The following is a 20,767-nucleotide window of genomic DNA, read 5'->3' as shown; positions in this document are numbered from 1 at the left end:
TCTTGGCCATCTTCTGGGCACTGGGTGTGTGTCGGGGAGGTAGTTGTGAATTTCCTGCATTGTGCAGGGGGTTGGACTAGATGACCATGGTGGTCCCTTCCAACTCTATGATTCTATGAACACATTTGTGCAGTGAGTTGAGAAAGTAAAATCTTTCTCCACCAGAGACAAAGGCCTTTTATGCATGGTCTGTTTCCGCTGGATCTGCTGCTTTTTAACTGCATACTATTTGCAGTTGAATTCTCAGAACACTACGCACAGGGGCTTTTTGCCCCCAAGAAATTCCAGGAGTACCTTGTGATCCTTATGCATCCCCAGCGATATGTACCTTATGCATCCCCAGCGAAAATGTGAAGCTCCTGAACCATGTGTGAATCCCTCCCCCTGAAAACACTTCTTTGTAATTGGTTGTAGTGTATTTTTTGAAATACATCACCATCCTCCGCCAGCCCCACAGCAGGATTCTTTCATTTAATCTGAACCGAGTGGCCATTTTACAGCCAAAGCAGAGAAGGGTCCGGACAACCCCCCCACACACACACACCACCAATTTGTTTCTGGCTATCTCAATGCAGGGGTCATAAGAACATAAAAACACTTGCATGGTCATTTGTGACATTCATTGTTCCCTCGGTAGTCTTGCACTCGCAAAAAAAAAAGACTTTCATTCCTATAAGATGATGTGTATAAAGGCAGGGCAGCATATCAACCCAGCTCTGTTCCATCCTGTTAAGAACTGTAACTGACCAAATAACCAACCACATAGGTTGTTTGTGATTATTTCAGCCTTCTCTCAACTGTTTGATCTGAAACTTACCCACACTCACTGTGAAACTGACCAAATAAGCAGCGGTATGGTATTCCAGCATTATTCTCTTGCTAGTGCACTCACAAATGTCTTTGAGGAGTGGGATTAGATGAGGGGGACAGACACATGGGAGGGAAAGGTGGGCATGGAGAGAAAAGGCCACAGTGACAAGTATGTACAAGGCCAGCTTTCAATTTGGGATTGAGGCAGACTTTAAACTCGGGATAAAACAGCAACCGGAAAACATGAGCAGAAAGCAAGGCAACTTCTGAAAGTCAGAAAATACATGCATAATTAAAACAAAGCCCTGAAGTAGTCGAGGGGTGACCATGATGGAAACAACCCATGCATGAAAGGCCAGAGAAAGTGGCAAGTCCTGTTATAAGTATGGATGTGCTAAACACATGAGGCTACTGTTAGGCTAGAATATGGAGAAACTGAATGGTTTCCAATTGGCAAAGGTGTCAGACAAGGATATAAATAAATAAAGAAATAAATTTTATTTGCGGCTAATATGCCAGAGACAAGGATGTATTTTATCTCCCTATCTGTTCAATCTGTATGAGGAACATATCATGAAGAAAACTGGATTCGATTTTGATGAATGTGGAGTGACTTCCCCCTATACTTTTCTCTACCTCCCTAAGAGAAGTAATAGGCAATATCTGGGGGAATCATTTCCAAAACCAGCCAAAATTGAATACTCTAACCATGTAGTAGTTAGCAATGAATATTTTTTATAGTCATACAAATCTTTACTCAGTTAGCAAAATAGATTACACTGCACATTTTGAAGTTTTGGTTTTTGCAGAAATGAGATATTCTTGATATAGTGGGGCTCTTCCATAAGTATATTTTATCCAGGAGAAAAGATAAGCATAAAGCAGTTTTGTGCCTCTAATTATTAGACAACTTGGAAATAACAGAGATTGAAGCTTAATGTTCATATTGGCTAACACAGAGAGAGAGCCAAGAAAAGAAAAAAACACTGAGAACTCGCTAGAGCATAAAAGCCCCAACATCACTGCCCCCTTGTAGTTTTCCATGTTTTTAGAGAACCCTGTGCACATATTTAAAATCTCTTCTCCTCAGTCATGAGGGCGAGAAACGTCCATTTTAAAAAGCCTGCCAGATTTCACAATTGTTAAGCATAAATTTAGAGGACAGAAACAACCCACAGATGTGATTGTGACTAAGGACTAATATCATCCCTTGCAGCTGTGTTACTTTCACCTGAGCCAGAATTTGGTTTGGGCTGTGTATGTATGCTTTATTTGCAATCTTTCATGATGAACGTGTTTGGCAATTTCTCAGGAAGCAGATCATAGAACTATAGACTTTAAAACATTTGGCAAGTCACATGTACCTTTGTATTTTGGCAAGTATACTGCACCTCGTACAATAGTTTATAAGGACCACATTCAGCTCTCAGTTACTGCCAGATCCAAAAACTCATGGAAGCCAAAGAAGAGACCCCTGTTGGCTTCCGGGTCATTTCCCTTTGCAGCCCCATAGCATCACACAGGTCAAGTTTTAGGAAGAGAATGAACAGAAATATTTGGCAGCTAATGCCTGTTGCCAAAAAGATCCTGCTTAATATACCACTGAAAGGTGTTAATGCAAAATGTGCTGGAAATAAACTTTTCAGCAAATAGGGCTCCCACTCTCTCTCTTTCTATGTGTCCATGTATGTATAGATATAGACAGAATTTCACTATGTTATCAAAGTGGGAAGGGTTTAGGGCACGTTAATGTATTACACCCAACAGCTGCAAACCAACTGTGGACTGTATCAAATCTCATGCTGATCCTAATCCAAATGTAACACTACAGTACTTAGGCAAGGGCACATGGCACCTCGCAGGAAAAATAGTGGGATTGCACAGGCAATGTTGCAACTCAGAACAAGGATGTGTGAAATTTCCTAATCCTGGACAATACCATGTGTTCATTTAGCCTTGTACTGCCCGTTCCAGCAGAGACCAGCTCCAAGGCCTACTTCCGCGTAGTCCCATTCCCATCTGATAGAATGTTGGTAACTGGCTTTCATAGACACAGATCCTGCTTGAAATGATAGAAAAATGATAGAAAACCAGTAAAGAGTATCTTTCTGCCACTGACAAATGGATGTTTACAAAAGTCAAGAAAATTGGCTGGTAATGAAGGAAGGATCTGGCCACATTTTAGGATGCTGATCTAGCACAAGAGAGAGAGAGGGGGGGGGGATTTTCTGCATTGTGATGGCCAAGAAAGATATGAAGGACATAATAATGGGATTTAAGATTGCCAAAGAGGAGGAGGGAAGATAGTTTATAGGCTATTTTTTTTTACTCAGTAGTGAAGCAATTGCTATTATATGACAGCTAAATCCCAACATACGTTGATTAGAGACCAGCAATTATTGTATTACAAAACAGCAAGTTGGCAGTCAAGGTATTTTGCTACAGTGATTCCATTTAGGATTTTGAGGCAAAGGCAGAGAGGCTCACCTAAGTGGCTGTGTGTGTGCTGTGTGCTCTCAAGTCACTTCCAACTTATGGAAGCCCTATAAATGACTTTAACCCATGGCATAAACAAGATACCATATCATGACTTCCTGATTTGTAGCACATGCTCTTCATCGCTGTGCTACTAGAACAGTACAGTAGCTTTTGTATTCTTCCATTCTCCACTTTCTTGGGCAATTAGCAGTTCCTTTACAGGTCCCTTTGGTTTTTAAAGTAAAGAGAGCTAGAATGTTAACGATGGTCTTTTATGCATGGGCACTTTGACTTACTTTCTCCGCTGGTCCGGCTCAGTTTTTCGTGGGGGTTATGCATGAGTTTTCTATCCCTTAGAGATGACCTCGTGCCCAGCCCACACAATGTCTGGGCCTTCCCAATCCTGTAGTAATGTAATTCTTCAATCTACCCTGAGATCGGCCTGGGTCAAATCATCCCCATTTCCATGCATAAGACAAAGTGTAGGAGAGGGTAGCTGCGGGGATGGGGGACAGGACCTTTTTCTCACATTAAGCACTACAGCCAATTACAAGCAGCGTTTTCAAGAGGCAGGGACTCAGATGCTTCCAGATTCTGCTGGTGATTCTGTGGTACTCCAGAAACCCCAGGTCTTTCTCCAGGGCAAACAACAACATGCATAGCATTTTTAGGATTCAGATCAGAAAAGTGTGGGTCAAAAGAGCCTCGAACTCCAGGTAAAACTCCCATGCATAAAAGACCAAAGTATCTTAATATTTTTGGTTCTTGTAGGTTATCCGGGCTGTGTAACCGTGATCTTGGAAATTCCAAGACCACGGTTACACAGCCCGGATAACCTACAAGAACCAATGAACTCTGACCGTGAAAGCCTTCGACAATATCTTAATATTTTGTTTATTTGCCTGTGGAGCACATATTATTGGGGCATGTAAGCAAGTCTACATCAATATGTTGTTGCAAAACAATACCAGCATGTTGCCTGCTCAAGAGCTGCATCCACCAGCTAGATACATTTGGGAAGCCTTTATAGCCAATTCCAAAGTGAGGTTCCATGCCCATTGCTGGAACTCTGCAAATCTGCAATCCCTCCTGAAGCCATCACTATCTCCCGACTCAACCTACCTCACTGGATTTTTGTGAGGATAAAATGGGACATCAGTTATGTAGATCACCTTGGGCTTCGTTGAGAAAGGCCACAAACAAGTGAAGTGTGACAATTTTTTTAATGTATTCAGACTGGACAAAAAGGTGTGTCACCTTTTCCCGACTCTGTGAGTGTGTTTGACCCAAATGGCCAAAGGGTGATTTCAGCAGTTATTGACTGAATATTCCTAATGGGCAAGCCATACTAAAGGGAAGCATTGCATAACAGGACAGGATGGCTGTATAAGTCTTAAAACCAAAGAGCTGCACCAATGACAACATAAACAAAAGAAAAAATATAGAAAAGGCCCTGCAGAAGACTAGTTTTATTTTCAGAATAGCCTCCAAGTATTATGTTTAGATCTCTCATGGGCATCTTCTCTTTTCAACACAGTTTAAGAGTGTAGGGTTTTCAGTTCCTTCCTGCCTTTTCTAGTTTTCCTGTGTTTTGAATCCTAAGTGTATGAATCACTGTTCCTATATGTACCAGCATGGAAAAATTCTGTATTGCATGGGGATACTGTGAAATATCTGTAGAATCTTTGGTAATGCTTCCTACGAATAACTGTACTTTTATATTTTGTATATGATATTGGAGACATTGTTCAAAATAATTTAAGACAAAAATATATAGTAACAAATCAATGGTTCTGATATGCAGATCTGCAAAAGCTTTAATGCATATACCGAAATCCTTCAGGCCAAGATTCCCTCATTTATCTAATTGTCAGGGTCATTTCCACATGTGCAATGGAATGTCTCTTCTCTCATTACTTTTGTTACCCTGAAGCTTGTTGTAAAACTATTCCAGAGATTATGGCCTTTAGTAATCTTGTAAACTATTAAAGCTAACCGCATATTCTCATATCAATAGCATTTTGTTAGTACATGATAAATCTGCCTAATATAACATCTGATAGTATGTGATAACTCTGCCTTTCTACCAACTAACAAATAATAGTATAATTTTTCCTTCCTTGTTTTATCATCACAACAACCCCATAAAGTAGGCTAGGCTGAAAGCATGTGACTAACCTAAGGTCACTCAAAGAACCATACAAGAACGGGGGCTTGAACATGGGCCTCCCAGATCTCAGCCCAGCTGTTATACTAAATTGGCAAGGTCTTTGAGATAGATAGATAGATAGATAGATAGATAGATAGATAGATAGATAGATAGATAGATAGATAGATAGATGAAACATAACCTATTAGCATCTATCTAACAGTCCACTGGCAGAAGCAACATAAGTACATTTAGATTCAAAGAGTCTAGTGAACTCAACAAATCCCGTTTCCTGTGAAGAATTTTAAATGAATTTTTAAAAGCTAACACTTTCCAGCATATAGCAATAATAAAGAAGGTGAAATAATAAAGCCACAGCAGCCACTAGAAGATAAAAAAAATAAGGCCAAGGCTGATGGTGCAAAATAAAGTAAAAATATGTTTTATTACGCAGTTAAATTTCCCCAAAAATTACTGATCTTGTACTCTTTATGGAAAATTGCTGCCAGACTAACAGATTCCCCTGAAGAAGCCTCTTGGCGAAATGCATAGGGAATTTTGGGGATTTTAACTGAGGAATAAAATACAATTTTTATTTTGCACCATCACTGTTGGCCTTTTTTTAATCTTCACGATAAAGAAGGTAACACAGAATAGGGAGGCTTAGCCTGTGTTTGAAATGGACATCCATTCTTCTACAGCATCTCATTGTGAGGTAACCCTGACCCCCTTCACGGCAGCCTGCCTGCACTGACTTCTGACCTCTTCACTCTAGATCATAGCCCTGTTCCACTTGTAGGAACAGCCCTAATCATTTGAACCACAAAACTCCATTAGAGCCATAAGATAAAACTATGGCCCAAGGGAAGCTCAAAGTAAATGCTTTGAACCAGTGTGGTGTAGTGGTTAAGAGCAGTGGTTCGGAGTGGTTGTCACTGATTTGGAGAAGCGGGTTTAATTCTCCACTCCTCCACATGAAGCCAGCTGGGTGACCTTGGGCTAGTCACACTCTCTCGGCCTCACCTACCTCACAGGTGTCTGTTGTGGTGAGGAGAAGGGAATTGTAAGCCAGTTTGATTCTTCCTTAAGTGGTAGAGATAAGCGGCATATAAAAACCAACTCCTCTTCTTCTTCTTCGTCTTCTTCTTCAAATAAAACCTGGTTCACATGTGCAAGGTGGCAGTGTGGTAGCCTAAGAAGGTCGAATGGACTGCACCATTTGAGACTGTAGGTGCAAGATAATGCAAGATCATATTTTGGAATGATTCCCTATGTTAAAAACCACTTTCAAACAGAAAACCAGAATAGCAAGCAAAGAAAACCTTTCCTCCTGCTGTGCTAGTTTTCTGAAGCGGTACAGTCTGTTTTTCCACCTCAGTGCTCTGCCATCTCCTTTCTACCGCCTTCCACATATGTGAAGTCAACAAATAGTGGCTCCCGGCGTCTTTATTAGCCTGTCTACCCACACATAGGCTTAATTCAGGCATAACATGAAATTATGGTTTAGTGAAACCACTATAGTCTGAACATGATCATTCCACTTACTATGATTAGTTGTGGTCCATAAAACCAAGATCCTAAATCAGGGTTGAAATTGGTATTTTAACCACAATTAGTCTTTAACTGTAGTTTTGGGAGACATGCAAACACGGACATCCTAGCTTAATTCTTGCTGATTCTCTGGTTCCGCCCTCACACACTGCCTGCCTACAGAGTCACCTGGCCTGACTGAAGGTGATAAAACCAGCTCAGAGCAAGTCAAACCAGGATTTGAATGGCCATCCCAAAACCCAGTTTCACAAGCGAACCATAATTAAAATAAACCATGGTTAACCCACTATGCCTAAACCAAACCATACCAGCCCAAATGACAGAGTCTGCAAATGTTTTTCTGGTCTCCTGGATCCAATTCTAATTCTCCATAGTTGCCCAGTTAAAAAGCTGTTTTGAACATATTGAACTGTACACAACCACTAGTTTGGGTTCTGCAGTTATTTTGTATAACGTTGCCATTCTGCTCTGAGGAATTTTTCACTGTCTTTTGTTGATGCCTTACTGAAAGCCCAGAAGCTGCACATTGTGTGTTCTCTTTCTGTCTTGCAGATTCTCAAAAGCAAAGACCTTACATCGCCAATGCAACGTTACATTGATAGCAAAGTAGTTAAAACAAGAGCCGAAGGTGAATGGCTATCTTTTGATGTAACTGACGCTGTACATGAATGGCTCCATCATAGAGGTGACAGACAATACCGTTCTCTTTTGTTTATTTGTTGCAGTCTTTCTATCCTGTCCTTCAATAAAGCCCCAAGGCAGCTCATGCCATTGTTCTTTTAAATCACAACAATAAAATACAATTAAAACACTGAAACAAAGACTGTAAAAAGTCCATCATTTCTCATTTAGAGCCTCCTTATATTAATTGTGGGCCACTTCAAGTCTGCAGCTGATCTAAAGGCACTCTTGTGTTTTGCAGACAGGAACCTGGGATTTAAGATAAGTTTACATTGTCCATGCTGCACGTTCGTGCCTTCGAATAATTATATCATCCCAAACCAAAGTGAAGTGCTAGAAGCAAGTTTTGCAGGTAATAACCACACTTCCACATTAAAATTTTTATGTCATAAGTAAATGTCTATAGCCTGCTTAAAACAGGAAACCAAAACAGTATAAAGGGTTTGAGAGGATGTGTATGTATGTGAGGGTAGAAATCCTGGTTTGATCCTCTTAGGAACTCTGGTATAGCAACCATTTCTCAAATGGGCAACTGATCTGGCACATCCACAGTAAAAGGTTCTTAAGCATTTGGAGGGGGCAGGCTTATCCCCAGCTATGCTGGGACTCATCCCAACCATTCTGCCTGCTGTATCTGGATTTGTCCTGTAGCTCTCTGCTAACAACAAAGGTGCAGAATTTCATTGACTGAAATCAGTTAATGAGGTGGAGGGAAAAAACCATATTTCCCGTAAATAATTAGCCTATCAAGCAATTCAGCCTGAACCTATATATACAAAAATGTATACCCCTGGTGATGCTCATGGAAACTCAAGGAGTCAGAGACCTCATTTGCAATTTGAGCCCACTCCAGTCTCTACTGTGAGCGAGTCATGTGTCATGTATCTGGCAGTTGCAACTGAGCTTGCAGTGCAGATGGGGAAACGCTTTCCCATGCATGTTTTCAGCTGAACCTACTCACTCATCCACAAGGTTGCTTCTGCATGTGGAACTTCATAAGAAAGGGCACGCTGGATCAGACCAAGGCCTATCAAGTCCAGCAGTCTGTTCACACAGTGGCCAACCAGGTGCCTCTAGGAAGCCCACCAACAAGACAACTGCAGCAGCCTTATCCTGCCTGTGTTCCACAGCACCTAATATAATAGGCATGCTCCTCTGTTCCTGGAGAGAACAGGTACCAGACAGAATCTTTTTTTTCTTTATTATTATTTTTTATAATAAAGAAATTACAGAAAAACAGTAAATAAATTACAGAAAAAACAAACGTACAGAATTAAAAGTGAGAATGAATATCCCTTTTACCTCCCTCATATTCAGTGCCCACCCTCCACCCCTTGTGACTTCCGGTGAAGTAACCCTTAGCTTTATATAATCCTTTATTTGTCTTTTTTCCCTTTCACACAGTATTTTATTTACAACTTTTTCACGGTATCCGTAAAATCAATCTTTGCCATGTTAGCCCAATATACAAAGGCCTTATGCCAATCTCTTTTAAAATCTTCTACATCTCCAGACAGAATCTTTGATGTGTGGCTGCTCCTTTCTTGTGGCCACTCTCTTGCTGCGTCATTCATGTCTGCATTCCTACATCATGTGGGCTGTTTGACCTTTATTGGTGCATCTTGTCATGGTTTGTGCAGCAGCTTGCACTATGAGAGGAAGGAAAGGTGAGAGAGCAGCTTCTGTAGCCCTGTTTTGACTCCTCCACTCCAGTGGCCTTTACTGTACCCACCTGAATGCCTTCCCCTGACAGCCTTCATAACCTTATATAGGTTTCTGATGCGACCCAACTGATACACAACTACCAGATAAAGGGGAAAGCAAAGCTTCAGAGACAGAGAGAGGTAGACAACCTTTTTGGCCTGAATGCTGGGCAGAAAAAAACCCCACAACATCTACATGTAGATATGTTGGTGTGCTGGTAAACAAAGAAGGTGGAAGAAACGAGCCAAGCCACATGCTTCCTGCCAGTGCCTCAGAAGCTTGTCTTGAACCCTGCTAGTCTGGGAGCCTGTTGCCTTCTCCCATGCCAATAATCCAATGCCAATAATCTCAACAGCAGTGCCTCCATCTTGCATTAGTTGCCTGGGCAGAAAACTGGCCCTGTGGACTGAGCAAAATGGTTTGGTGTGATGCTGGTCAGTGTGCGTGCCAGGAGTTGCCCACCGCTGATCTCTAAATTAAGATTCACGTGTGTTATTTGTGCCATGAAGGCAAGCAGCATTATAACTTGTTAACTAGAGAAGTAACATGAGCAGCTTGAAAGTTTGGGCCAAATACTTCTTTCATATTTATCACACACACACAGCGTTTGACACTTGCTGGACCACCATGTCTGGAGAATATCCCATTCATGCTGGGCCAGCAACCAAGAACAGTAATCCTAAGTCTTCCAGCTTTTCACTTCAAAAGCAGGTGCATTCTTTCTTGCCAACCCACATGGGATATTCATTTCTGCCTTCCAAAATAAATGGTCATGTGATCCTTAGTGATAGCATTGAGCACAAGAAGTGGACCCTGTGCTCTCTTTTATTGGCTGACTGCCAGACAATCAAGTGGCACCTGTTCATGCTGGAAAAAAGTCAACAGCTACATGGCCATGGCCCTTCCTACCATTCAGTTTGCAAGTAATGGTAGGAATATACAAGCAATGTAACTATTCTCCTTTTCCAGTATGGCCCTGCTTGCATTCAAATTAGATGGTCTTCATTGATCTTCCGCCAGGATCTAGGAAGATTAATTTCTGTGAGCACTGCCACCACCTACATTACCAAAGCACTTTCAGTGAAATAAATTGTCCTTAACTCTGCACATTACTTCAGTGCATTGAAGATGGCAAACAGTGTTGTGCAGGCATTTAAAGAAGCAAATCCTGTCTAATTGTTACTGGGGTTCTAAAAAGGAAGAATGTGTCAGGAGAGGTGCAAATCAGCTACAAACCCAAGCCCATTTAAGTAAAAGGGACTGTTCTAGAGCAGTTGTGTGTCACACTGGTTGCTGAGCGCCAGCAAAGAGGGCAGCTTGTACCTTTCAGTGCAGCCCTAATCTGTGGGGGGTGGGGGTGCAATTTACAGTACAATCCTATACAGAGTTACTTTTGTCTAAGTCCATTGCATAAGATTGCACTGACACAGTACAAAAAGAGGCGTACTGGTGGGTGAGAGAGGCCAAACTCTCTCTTGCCCCCTGCTGTTTCTCCCAGTTGCTCTTTCTCAATTGAACTCACTTCAAATATTGAAGCCTGGCTGAGGGAAAAAAATGACCTTGGAAGATGGATTCCAAGGGAGGGGGAAGCTGCCGGTATGTCCTGCATTCATGCCCGTACATACCTTTATCCTGTAAACTTCACCCCCACACTACATATGATTTGGACAGACGGTTGGTTAAAGACACAGGTTTGCTGATGTCACATGTAGTTTGGCCACAGTGTCATGGGTATGAGGAACTGGGATAATATTTGAGTGTGTGTGTGTACATTTCTTTAGTGATTCTTTGTTGGATTTTTATATACTGCAGAACCAAATTTTCTGAATATCCTACTTTGATGAAATCCAACTGCATTAAAATCCATGGTTTTCTGGGCGATTTCAGTAGTAGGCGGATTGCATCCAATCAGATTGTCCATAGTAATAATGTGTTTCTTATGTATGTATATTCTAGATGTGCAGTATATTCTAGATGATAAAGAGTTTCAGATCATCCAAATGTTTTCAGTGTCCTCTACTCAAATTTAAAATACGGCCATGGTTTTACTTAACTGGGGTTCATGAGTTGTGTACATGGTTGACACAGCAAGTATTCTAATGGTGATGAGAAGAGTTAAAGCTCCAGTCCAGCTAAAGTAAGTCATGATTGAGTCCCAACAAAACCAAACAAGCAAACACAGCTTGATTAATTTAAGTCCCATTGCTTTCCATTTTAATTAGGACTTTATTTAGATATTTATACCTTTCTTTCCTTCCTAATTGAGGCCCAGTGTTTCCCCCTTCTTCATTTTATCCCCGCAGCAACAATCTCGTGAGAAAGATTCAGCTGAGAGAGTGATTGGCCTAGGGTTACCAACCATCTTCCATGGCAGTGTTGGGATTCAATCCTGGGCCTGCCAGACTCCAATCTGACACGCTACACCTTGCTTGTGCTCATGACTAAGTATATAACCATGACTAACTTTAGATGGACCATGGCCTGTAAATATATGAAAGTTGAAAAAGAAAGAAAAAAGAACATCAGAGCAATGAATTTTAAGTTTTGATTAAATAAATATCAAGGTGCATGATAATTACAGACGAAGTACTGTATATGAATATCTGGTGTTTGTATTACATTTGATCAAATGAGCAATCATTAATATGCATGAAGCCAGCAATATAAATCAAATTCTTCTGCCTCTGATTTCTACTGAATTACATACAAACTAATTATTTAGATTGACTGAAGATAAACACAGGCTCAATTTGGACAATTCTGCAAACCACAGTTTGAAGGATTGCTGCTGACTCACATACTCCCTGCCTGTCCTCTCCTCTTAGTATCAGTTACCTCCATTTCTGGGTTGTTCTAATCATGATCTGCCATTATGTTCAAATTGGGTAACTTGGGCTAATAATGGTAGGGAAGCTAGTAGCTTGTCCAGTTTGGGCATCAAAACAAGTTGTGGGTAGAGCAAGTAGTAGTGAATCACTGTGTTAGGAAGTATGAAGAGGGGGTAGCATATGAGACCGCAGCATGTTACCAGTCTCTGAACCATGGTCTGAAGAAACATCCATTCTGAGCCGTAATGATAAACATGAGGGTCAGTGATCTTCATTTAATCCTGTGTGGGTTCCATTCCACACTCACACAAGCATACCAGCATGTTATTAGTGCATCCAAGTGATACCAGCATCCCTGATTTTCCTGTGAATCAGGTTTCTTAGATGGTTTATATAATTTGTTCCAGCAAAGCAACACAATATTTATTACCAAAATGTATTTTTTGAAGGTCTTGAGGACTACCACAATGCTGAGAAAACTTTAAAGTCCAATAGGAAAAAATACAGTGGGAAGACCCCACATCTTCTGCTAATGTTGTTACCCTCCTACAGACTTGAGTCGCAACAGTCCAGTCGACGGAAGAAGCGTGCTCTAGATGCTGCCTATTGTTTTAGGTAACTATGGATGGAGATTGTATTTATGTGCAAGCATAGAAATATGTTGTTCTCCACATGCTAGCAATGTACCCAATACTTCCTCGATTGCATTCTTTATCAGAACTATCGATAAGTATGAACAAGGGCTGCATACTTTTGCAGCAAAGCTCTTACCATCTCTGTTCACAGTTCTCAGTTACCTGGCCACCTCCCCCACAAGAGGCTTCACATGTTCAGAACTGATTGATTGTGACATGACCTTTTGTATTGACCCTTGAGCATGGAAGGCAAGCAGTATTAAATATTTCTGAAGACTACCTTATTTTGGTACTGATCCACCCACATAAGCACTCCCCAGCACCGGCAATGGTGGCCTGGTGCCAGTGCCCATTCGCACAGCCCAAGTGGCATTTATGCTGCAGTCATGCTGCCTCCAAAGCCCTTTTGCGCCCTACCCCAGGATTGCTTTGTTAGAGTCTCAGTATATCCTGAGAAGAAAGGTAAAAATGAAGATTAGATTTATCTTTTTAGAACCACAGTTATTTGAATGGACTGGTCGATGTTAGCAAGGCTGTAGTCCTTAGAACAATGGAGAGTAAGCCCGATTGACTAAAATGGGTCTTACTTCTGAGTTAACATGCATAGGCTTGTAGTGTTAGAGCATCCCGCCTTTAGCTCTCTTCCCATCAAAAGGCAGAGCAAGATTTGGTATCACTGTTTTGTAGCGCACAATGCAAGGAAGAAGATAAACTGTAAAAATATAACTTCTTTGGATCATAGCCCTCTAATAAGGAGGAGTTGTGATTCAGTGGTAGAGCATGTCCTTTGCATACAGAAGGTCCCAGTTCCAATCCCTGGCATTTCTGTTTTAAGGATCTCAGATAGCAGGTGCTGGGAAATGCCTTTCTTTGTCTCAAACACTGCCAGTCAGAATTTCGTACGTCTTTTTGTCTTTTTCATACTACTCTTCTGAATTAGTGAGAGATACTTATACATGTTTAGTTGACCCCAATAAGTGACCCCAAAATGCTCATCTTTGAATTCTACCCACATTTGATACATGAAATTGGCACTCCAATTCAAATAATTGACAGCTTTGAAAGGAGGTTAGAGGGATTCTTGGAGGATAGTTCTGTCAGTGGCTACTAGCCATGGTGACCAAAGGGAACCTCCACATTCGGAGGCAATAAAGCTCTGAGTGCCAGGGCCAGGAAGCAACATCAAGGGAAGGCCTTGGCCTCTGTGCCCTGTTGTTGGCTCTCCAGAGTAACTAGTTGGCCACTGTGTAAGACAGGATGGAGGACTAGATGGACCACTGGTCTGATGCAGCAGGGCTTTTCTTATGTTCTTAATTCAGAACTGAACTTTTAAAAAATGAAATTTGGAAGTGCTTTAGAAAAAAAAACATCACATTATTAATTTTGAGATTTAATATTCTGATTTGAAAAACTAGATTTCAGATATATGGATGACATTTATTAATTTTGTGAATTTTTCCTATTTATTAATTTAAAATATTTCTATGCTGTCTTTCCACCCAGACAGGGCCCCAAAGCGGCAATTATCAAAACATAAAAAAATTTTAACATTAAAACATGTAAGACATTAAAACAATATTTAAAATAAAGTATATATAAACTATTTAAACAATTCAATAACACATATAAACACACATAACAACACAACCAGGGGAGGAGGGCCAATAATAGTTACTTGGGGTACTCCAAACCAAAAAAAAATGTCTTCACCCAGTGGCCAAAGACAACAATAGAGGGAAACAGCATATATCCCTAGGGAGCGAAATCCAAAGTTTTGGAGCCAATACCAAGAAGGCCCTTTCTCAGGTTGCCACCCATCTAGCCTCAGATGGTGGGGGCACTCAAAGCAAAGCCTCCAAAGATGACCAGAGTGAATAGGTAGATTCATATGGGAGAAGGCGGACCTTGAGGTATGCCTGGCCCAAGCCATATGTTGTTTTAAAGGTCAATACCAGCACCTTGACTTGATCTCAGAAGCAAATTGGGAGCCAATATAGATGGAGCAAGCTTTGATTGATATGGTCCCTGCAACCCACTCCAGTCAACGTTCTGACGACAGCAATCTGTACTAGCTATGCCTTCCAGACAGTCTTCAGGGACAGCTTCATGTACTGATCTAATCTAGATATTACCAGTGCATGCTCTCAACCGCTGCAAATCTACCCCCCCTTTCAGGATTGCGCTCATCACAGATCTGTCCAACCTCCTCTGAAATGTATTTTGAATCTCACACATCCATTTAAGCCAGTGGTCATTACTATATCTTGTGGCAATGAGTTCCACTAAACTACCAGTTGTGTTAAGTAGTACTTCTTTTTGTCTGTCTTGAATCTTTTTCCAGTTAGTTTTGTAGGGTGGCCCTAAGGTCAAAGAGAAAAAAAATTCTCCCTATGCCCTTTCTCTACACCATGCATAATTTTGTAGGTCTGTGTCATGTCTCCTCTCAGCCTCTTTGCAGAAGATCAGTGCTCATTGTTCCTTTGTCATCTGTGATTATTCCTCAGTGCTTGTGTGAATGGGCTATCTTATTTCTTTTGCTAAATGTGAAGTAGGGTTGATAAGCTAATAGTGATAATAATGAGCATGAGTAAGCACTGTTATGACTCATTGATTTCAAAGAGTGCGCAGTTTTGGTTGGATTGGGCCCAGTAATAATAAGGAGGATATTCCAAGAGCATAAATAGCATATTTGAAGAGCTCTGCAAAGATAATCTTGGCTTCCAGCTTCTTCCTATGCCTAAGCCACATGATACTGGCTCACTGCAAAGCCGGATGAGTATTTCTCCATGCATGCTAGAGGCAGGCCATTATCATATAAAGACACTGTGTGGCCAAATGGCCTGCTCAGTTCTGGGATGGCTCTCAGGTAGCTCTTGCTTCTTTCTTTGGTCAATCCACTTGGGCATTTTGGAGCTACATATTCTAAAGCAAAGATGAGCTGATCATCCTACACCGTCTTTTTTATTATTATTAGTATCCCCACTAGTATACCATTGTGCTTTAAATGGTAGGTGCTTAGGGTCTCTTAATAATTAAGGCATGCAATATGACTGATCTTGAGTATTCTCCATAAATGAGCCTTGCTGCATCAGGTCCACAGTTCACCTAGTCCAGGATTCTTTGCAAGAATCCCAGAAACTAGCAGCGACTAAAAAATGTCCGGTGGTCCATCAATGATCCTCTGCCTACCCTTGCTATAGCTCAATTAACATGAAAATGAAAGAAGGGAAGGCAATTTTTTTTAATCCACTTAGGATCATAAAAGAATGTTGAGCCAGCCCTAGCCAGAGGTGAATGTGCTGAGTAGATGTAGACATAAATTTGACAGTGTATACCACATTGTAAGACACAAGCAAAAACTTGGAATACCTCCAAACGCCCTCAGCTTTGCACATATGGATATAATTCAAGATAGAGAGGAAAAAATGGCTACATGAAGAAGAGAAGATCATTTCAGGAATTTGAGATTCCTTGTGAGCAGAAAGTCACGATAGAAATAGAACTTTAAGTTATCATATATAAACACAAGCAGGAGAAACCCGAGGATTTGCAGGGGGGAATCTCATTTTTCCCTGTATCCTCCTCCCTTATTATTTTCCCCCTTCCTTAGCAGCTCCCATAGCCTTCCCCCTTTTCTTGCTTCCTTCTTCCCATCTACCAGCCAACCTACCTTTATCTGCCCTTCTGTCCTCAGCTTTTCCTCTTTCCCTCTCCTTGGCAGTTTTTCCCCAAGAAAAGTCAGGACTAGCTACATAGTGGTCGCCAGGCCAGGCCCAATTGTGTGGTGGCCACTGGGCCAGGTGGCATGGGTAGTGAGTCTCCTGTGGTCACCTCTGAGCCTGTGCCCAGTGAATGCTCCTCCATTAGAGGACATGACAGGAGGGGAACAGAACCCTTTCCACAGCTGTTTTGGCCTCCAAGTCCACCCCTGCTCCTCCCACCCCCCATGGCTTGGCTTTGCAGAAACCAAGGTTTGGAAGGCTCAGCAATATTGTTGTGGTTGCATAGCAACCTCCAAAAGAATAGAGCTCAGTGGGCATTTTTTTTCATAAAGATACAGGCATTGCTTCTGTTATTTTTTTTTGGGGGGGGTTATCTTTTATATACAGACATAGAAATTTTGGATTTCTCTGAAAATCTTGGACTTCAGGTTTGTAGAGAAATGCCCTTATCTGCCCCAAGTACATTTTGCAGATTTATTAATCCACACTCTATGGCCCAGTTTGGAGTTAGATAAATTATAATGACTCGATAGCATAGTATCTGGAAAGCCTTTGCTCACAAGATTATGAGGAGGACCAATGCAGTAAGGATTAGGTTAGTTCTTCTGCATAAGTACCATTAGCTTTAGTTAAAGATGTAATGCCGGATGAGATTGATAGAAACCTGGCCTTTTGACCAGTATTTAAGCATATGTACAAAGCCACTATAGTTAAAGCATCTGATATAGTTGCCAGTCTGTTACTTAAAAAACAACAACACTCCACTTCCAATTCAATTTCAATACCTTTATTGGCATACCAACACCCCACTTCCATCTTCTTGGTAGAGTGAATTAAATTACTACTTTTTAGTCATGTATTTGAATTTCTCTACTTATCTCCTTGCTTCTTTCTGGGATATGAAGATACAAAAGGCAGATCCCTAGGGGGGGAAAATGCTGGGTGATCCAATTTTTTTAGGAACCAGAAAGCTAGACAAGGTTGTTGTGAGGACAACATGAGGGGACTGACTACCCTGCCATGATCTCCTTGGAACAAGTGTGGGCTATAAAGAATGGGATTCTGCACATACACAATTATTAGACTGTTTGTGCTAACCGTAAGTCATGGGATTTATTTTCATGTGATACCTGGCTTGTCTAGAGGATGTGAGGAAGGTCCCTGAGGGAACCTTTTTCTGGGGGCCCTTAATGATTCTCAGAAGGTCTGAGAGCTGGGAGATCCCAGTTACTTGAAATGGCTTTACTGGAACTTATTCTCAATGTTTCTTTGAATCAGACTTTCTAATTTCATGGAGACCACATACAATTAAATCTTTTGACCTGTATCTTTCTCACAAATAGAACTTGTTTTCACACATTTCACAAAGAAATAATGATATCCATTGCTATTGCAATTACCACATAATGTTATTCTAGTGTATGTTGTTCTTCCTCTAGCAAGCTAAGAGGAAGATACAGGGGAATAACCACTAATGCTGTTCACTTCCCTTAAAAGCTACACATAGAGTCCAAATATTGCCACAATCTGGACTCATAGAACATTCCTGGCACCAGCTCTCTCTCACCACAGCTGCCGCCTTCCCTTTTTGTCTAGATTTACCTGGTGGCAGCTGCAGAGGTGGTGGGAAGGCTTCCTTCCTTGCTTTGGGGCCCATGGAGGTGCTGCAGCAATGGATCTGTGGAAAATATAAATACATAACTGGGAACTGCCTTCCCATGCATCCTTGCCTCTTGGACACTACCAACAGATAGATTTCTTGGGTAAGGAAAAGGTGCAGCAAGGTAGAATTGCAGAGGGTGGCTAGGGATGGAGAGGCCTTCAAAAACCATAATGCTCCCAATAACATTAACAGGAGAGTGACAGGGTTTACACTCTCAGAGTACCTTCATTTACCTCTGGTCTACTTTGAGGGCAGGTAATTTTACTAGTATTCCAGTCAGCATATCCATCCTCATGGAGGTTAGCTGGAAGGAGGCAAGGCCAGTAAAGTGGGGAAAAATGCCCCAGCTAGTGGCCACATGGGAGATTTTGATTTTATTTTTTAAGTTCATTCAGTTTTGGCACCACCACTAAGAGTTCATTTGTGGCACATTAGTGTTTCCTGACTGAAACACCTTTGGCAAATTAAAATAGGAGACACTTCAGCCGTCAGAAGTTTAGAAACAAAGAGTCTCTTTGAGTATTTGATTGAATTCCCCTTTAAGCTACCCAATCAGCACACTGCTACTTTCTCCAGTTTGGGGGAGCATGAGTGTAACTACATATTTGTCTGCCATTCTGTTTACAGGAATGTGCAGGATAACTGCTGCCTGCGACCGTTTTATATTGACTTCAAGAGGGATCTTGGATGGAAATGGATACATGAACCTAAAGGATACCATGCAAATTTCTGTGCAGGAGCTTGCCCTTATTTATGGAGCTCAGATACTCAACACAGTCGAGTAAGTCTCTCCTTTTGTTTGATTGTGGGATATCTGAGGCTAAAAATGTAACGGTGCTCTTAAGCCTGCCGTCATCAAAGTTGTCATTGTGGGACATCATTCTTAATATTACAATTGTGGATGCCATCTTTTCAAAACAAAGAGATACCAGAAGCCCAAAGAATGACAATACCCATAAAATGTTAACAATCAAAACATAAAGCCTCCAGCTCTTCTGGGCTTCTCTTCCCCCTGTTCTCACATGAGAAAGACCCATCCACCCAAACTTATCCATCCAAGGTGTTCCACCACACTGAGGGACAGTGAGTGCTTCCCCTCCACTCACACAAGAGAACCTTCTATGAATACAACTCTTTCAGTCCACGTCCCCTTCTCTCTCAAAGAAGTTGCAGTCTTTTTCCTAATCAGTCACTCTCCAATCACTGCTTGACCTCTGCCGTCCCAACCTCACTGCCTTTTCCTAGCTGAAGCAGAGCTCTGCTGACAAGGAGAAAACTGGATCTGTACTGTTCAGGTTAGATCTCCCTCTAAGCCAGGTCTGAATCACTTAAAGCTGTCCTCGTGCACTTATCCAGCTCATGGAAGTCATTGTATGTCATACCTGCACAATACATGGACTGCTGGTTGGGCAGGCATGTTCTGTGGTAAGGATTTTTCTGGGAAACGGTGGTCCGGATTGTACACATTGTGAAAAGTCAGCACAGAATTTGGTATTTGGAACATGATGCAACCTTCTGAAAACCCCGTCTGACATTTCTTATATGAAAGCTTGGTTGTAAAGAAAAAGTTTGAAGAATTTGGGGCAGTGGCCTGCTTAGAAGCCAGCTCACTTTGCCTGATGATAGGGCAGCCCCAGCTCCAAAGTTCGAGGAAACCAACTCAGTGATGTATGGCAAATTTGCAAAAAAACTTGCAAGGCATATAACCCTTGTAGGATACTGGCATGGTTCGTGACAATTGTAATTACCAAATTCACCTTCTCTTGGAAGAGCATTCTGACCATGTAAATGAATAAAAACAGTAATAGACCTATAGAAAGACATACTGAATATAACAGTATGATTAACTAATATCAAATGCTGTATCTGAACAAATACAGTGTCTTTTCATTACTGTTTTGTTCATCGAGAAAGGCAGACTAGAAATGTTCTAAATAACTATAATGCGATATATGAAATATCTTCATTGCCCTTTCTTTTACCTCTAGGTACTCAGCTTGTATAACACCATAAACCCAGAAGCATCTGCCTCTCCGTGCTGTGTATCCCAGGACCTAGAACCCCTCACCATCTTGTATTACATTGGCAAAACGCCCAAAATTGAACAGCTTTCTAACATGATTGTAAAGTCCTGCAAGTGCAGCTAGACAAGATTCCAGGACAGTACGGTGTGTGCATTTTTGGTTTTCCCTGAAAAAAGGAGGAATCAACGTAAATACAAAGAGGAAGAATCAAAAGAAAACATAGGATCAGCAGTGTTTTAAAAAGGAAAAATAAGAACGGTACTTGTCTGAAACGTTTGAGAGTTTGTTTCATTGTTTCGGTTAGTGTTTTACTTTCAACTGGCGTTTGAAGCAAAACCGTGAAGTCCTTATCCAACATTTCACCTACTTGGTTAGTGAGGTAGACAAGAGGCATTTAAAAAAACACACACACACACATGCAAAATTAATAATACTAACAAGATAGAAAGAAAAGGAAAAGAAAACCTTTTAAAAATAAACACTGGAAGAATTTGTTAGAGTTCTTATGTGAAAAGGAAAAAA

General features: G+C 41.2%; 1 protein-coding gene across 1 annotated transcript in view; it reads left to right on the top strand.

The window, feature by feature from the left end:
* The window catches only part of TGFB2 (transforming growth factor beta 2), an 87,361-nt gene extending 66,923 nt beyond the window's left edge, over window positions 1-20,438 (top strand). Inside the window, exons 3-7 of the mRNA XM_056852958.1 lie at window positions 7,541-7,673; window positions 7,911-8,021; window positions 12,651-12,816; window positions 18,849-19,002; window positions 20,210-20,438. Of these exons, the coding sequence (XP_056708936.1) occupies window positions 7,541-7,673; window positions 7,911-8,021; window positions 12,651-12,816; window positions 18,849-19,002; window positions 20,210-20,368 (723 nt within the window). The 3' untranslated portion in view covers window positions 20,369-20,438. The remainder of the gene's footprint in view (window positions 1-7,540; window positions 7,674-7,910; window positions 8,022-12,650; window positions 12,817-18,848; window positions 19,003-20,209) is intronic.
* The last annotated feature ends 329 nt before the right edge of the window (window positions 20,439-20,767 follow it).

The sequence above is a fragment of the Euleptes europaea genome, chromosome 7, assembly GCF_029931775.1.
Source record: "Euleptes europaea isolate rEulEur1 chromosome 7, rEulEur1.hap1, whole genome shotgun sequence".
NCBI classification, from domain to species: domain Eukaryota; kingdom Metazoa; phylum Chordata; class Lepidosauria; order Squamata; family Sphaerodactylidae; genus Euleptes; species Euleptes europaea.
The sequence above is the reverse complement of the archived record's forward strand: the minus strand, read 5'-3'. Positions and strand labels throughout refer to the sequence as shown.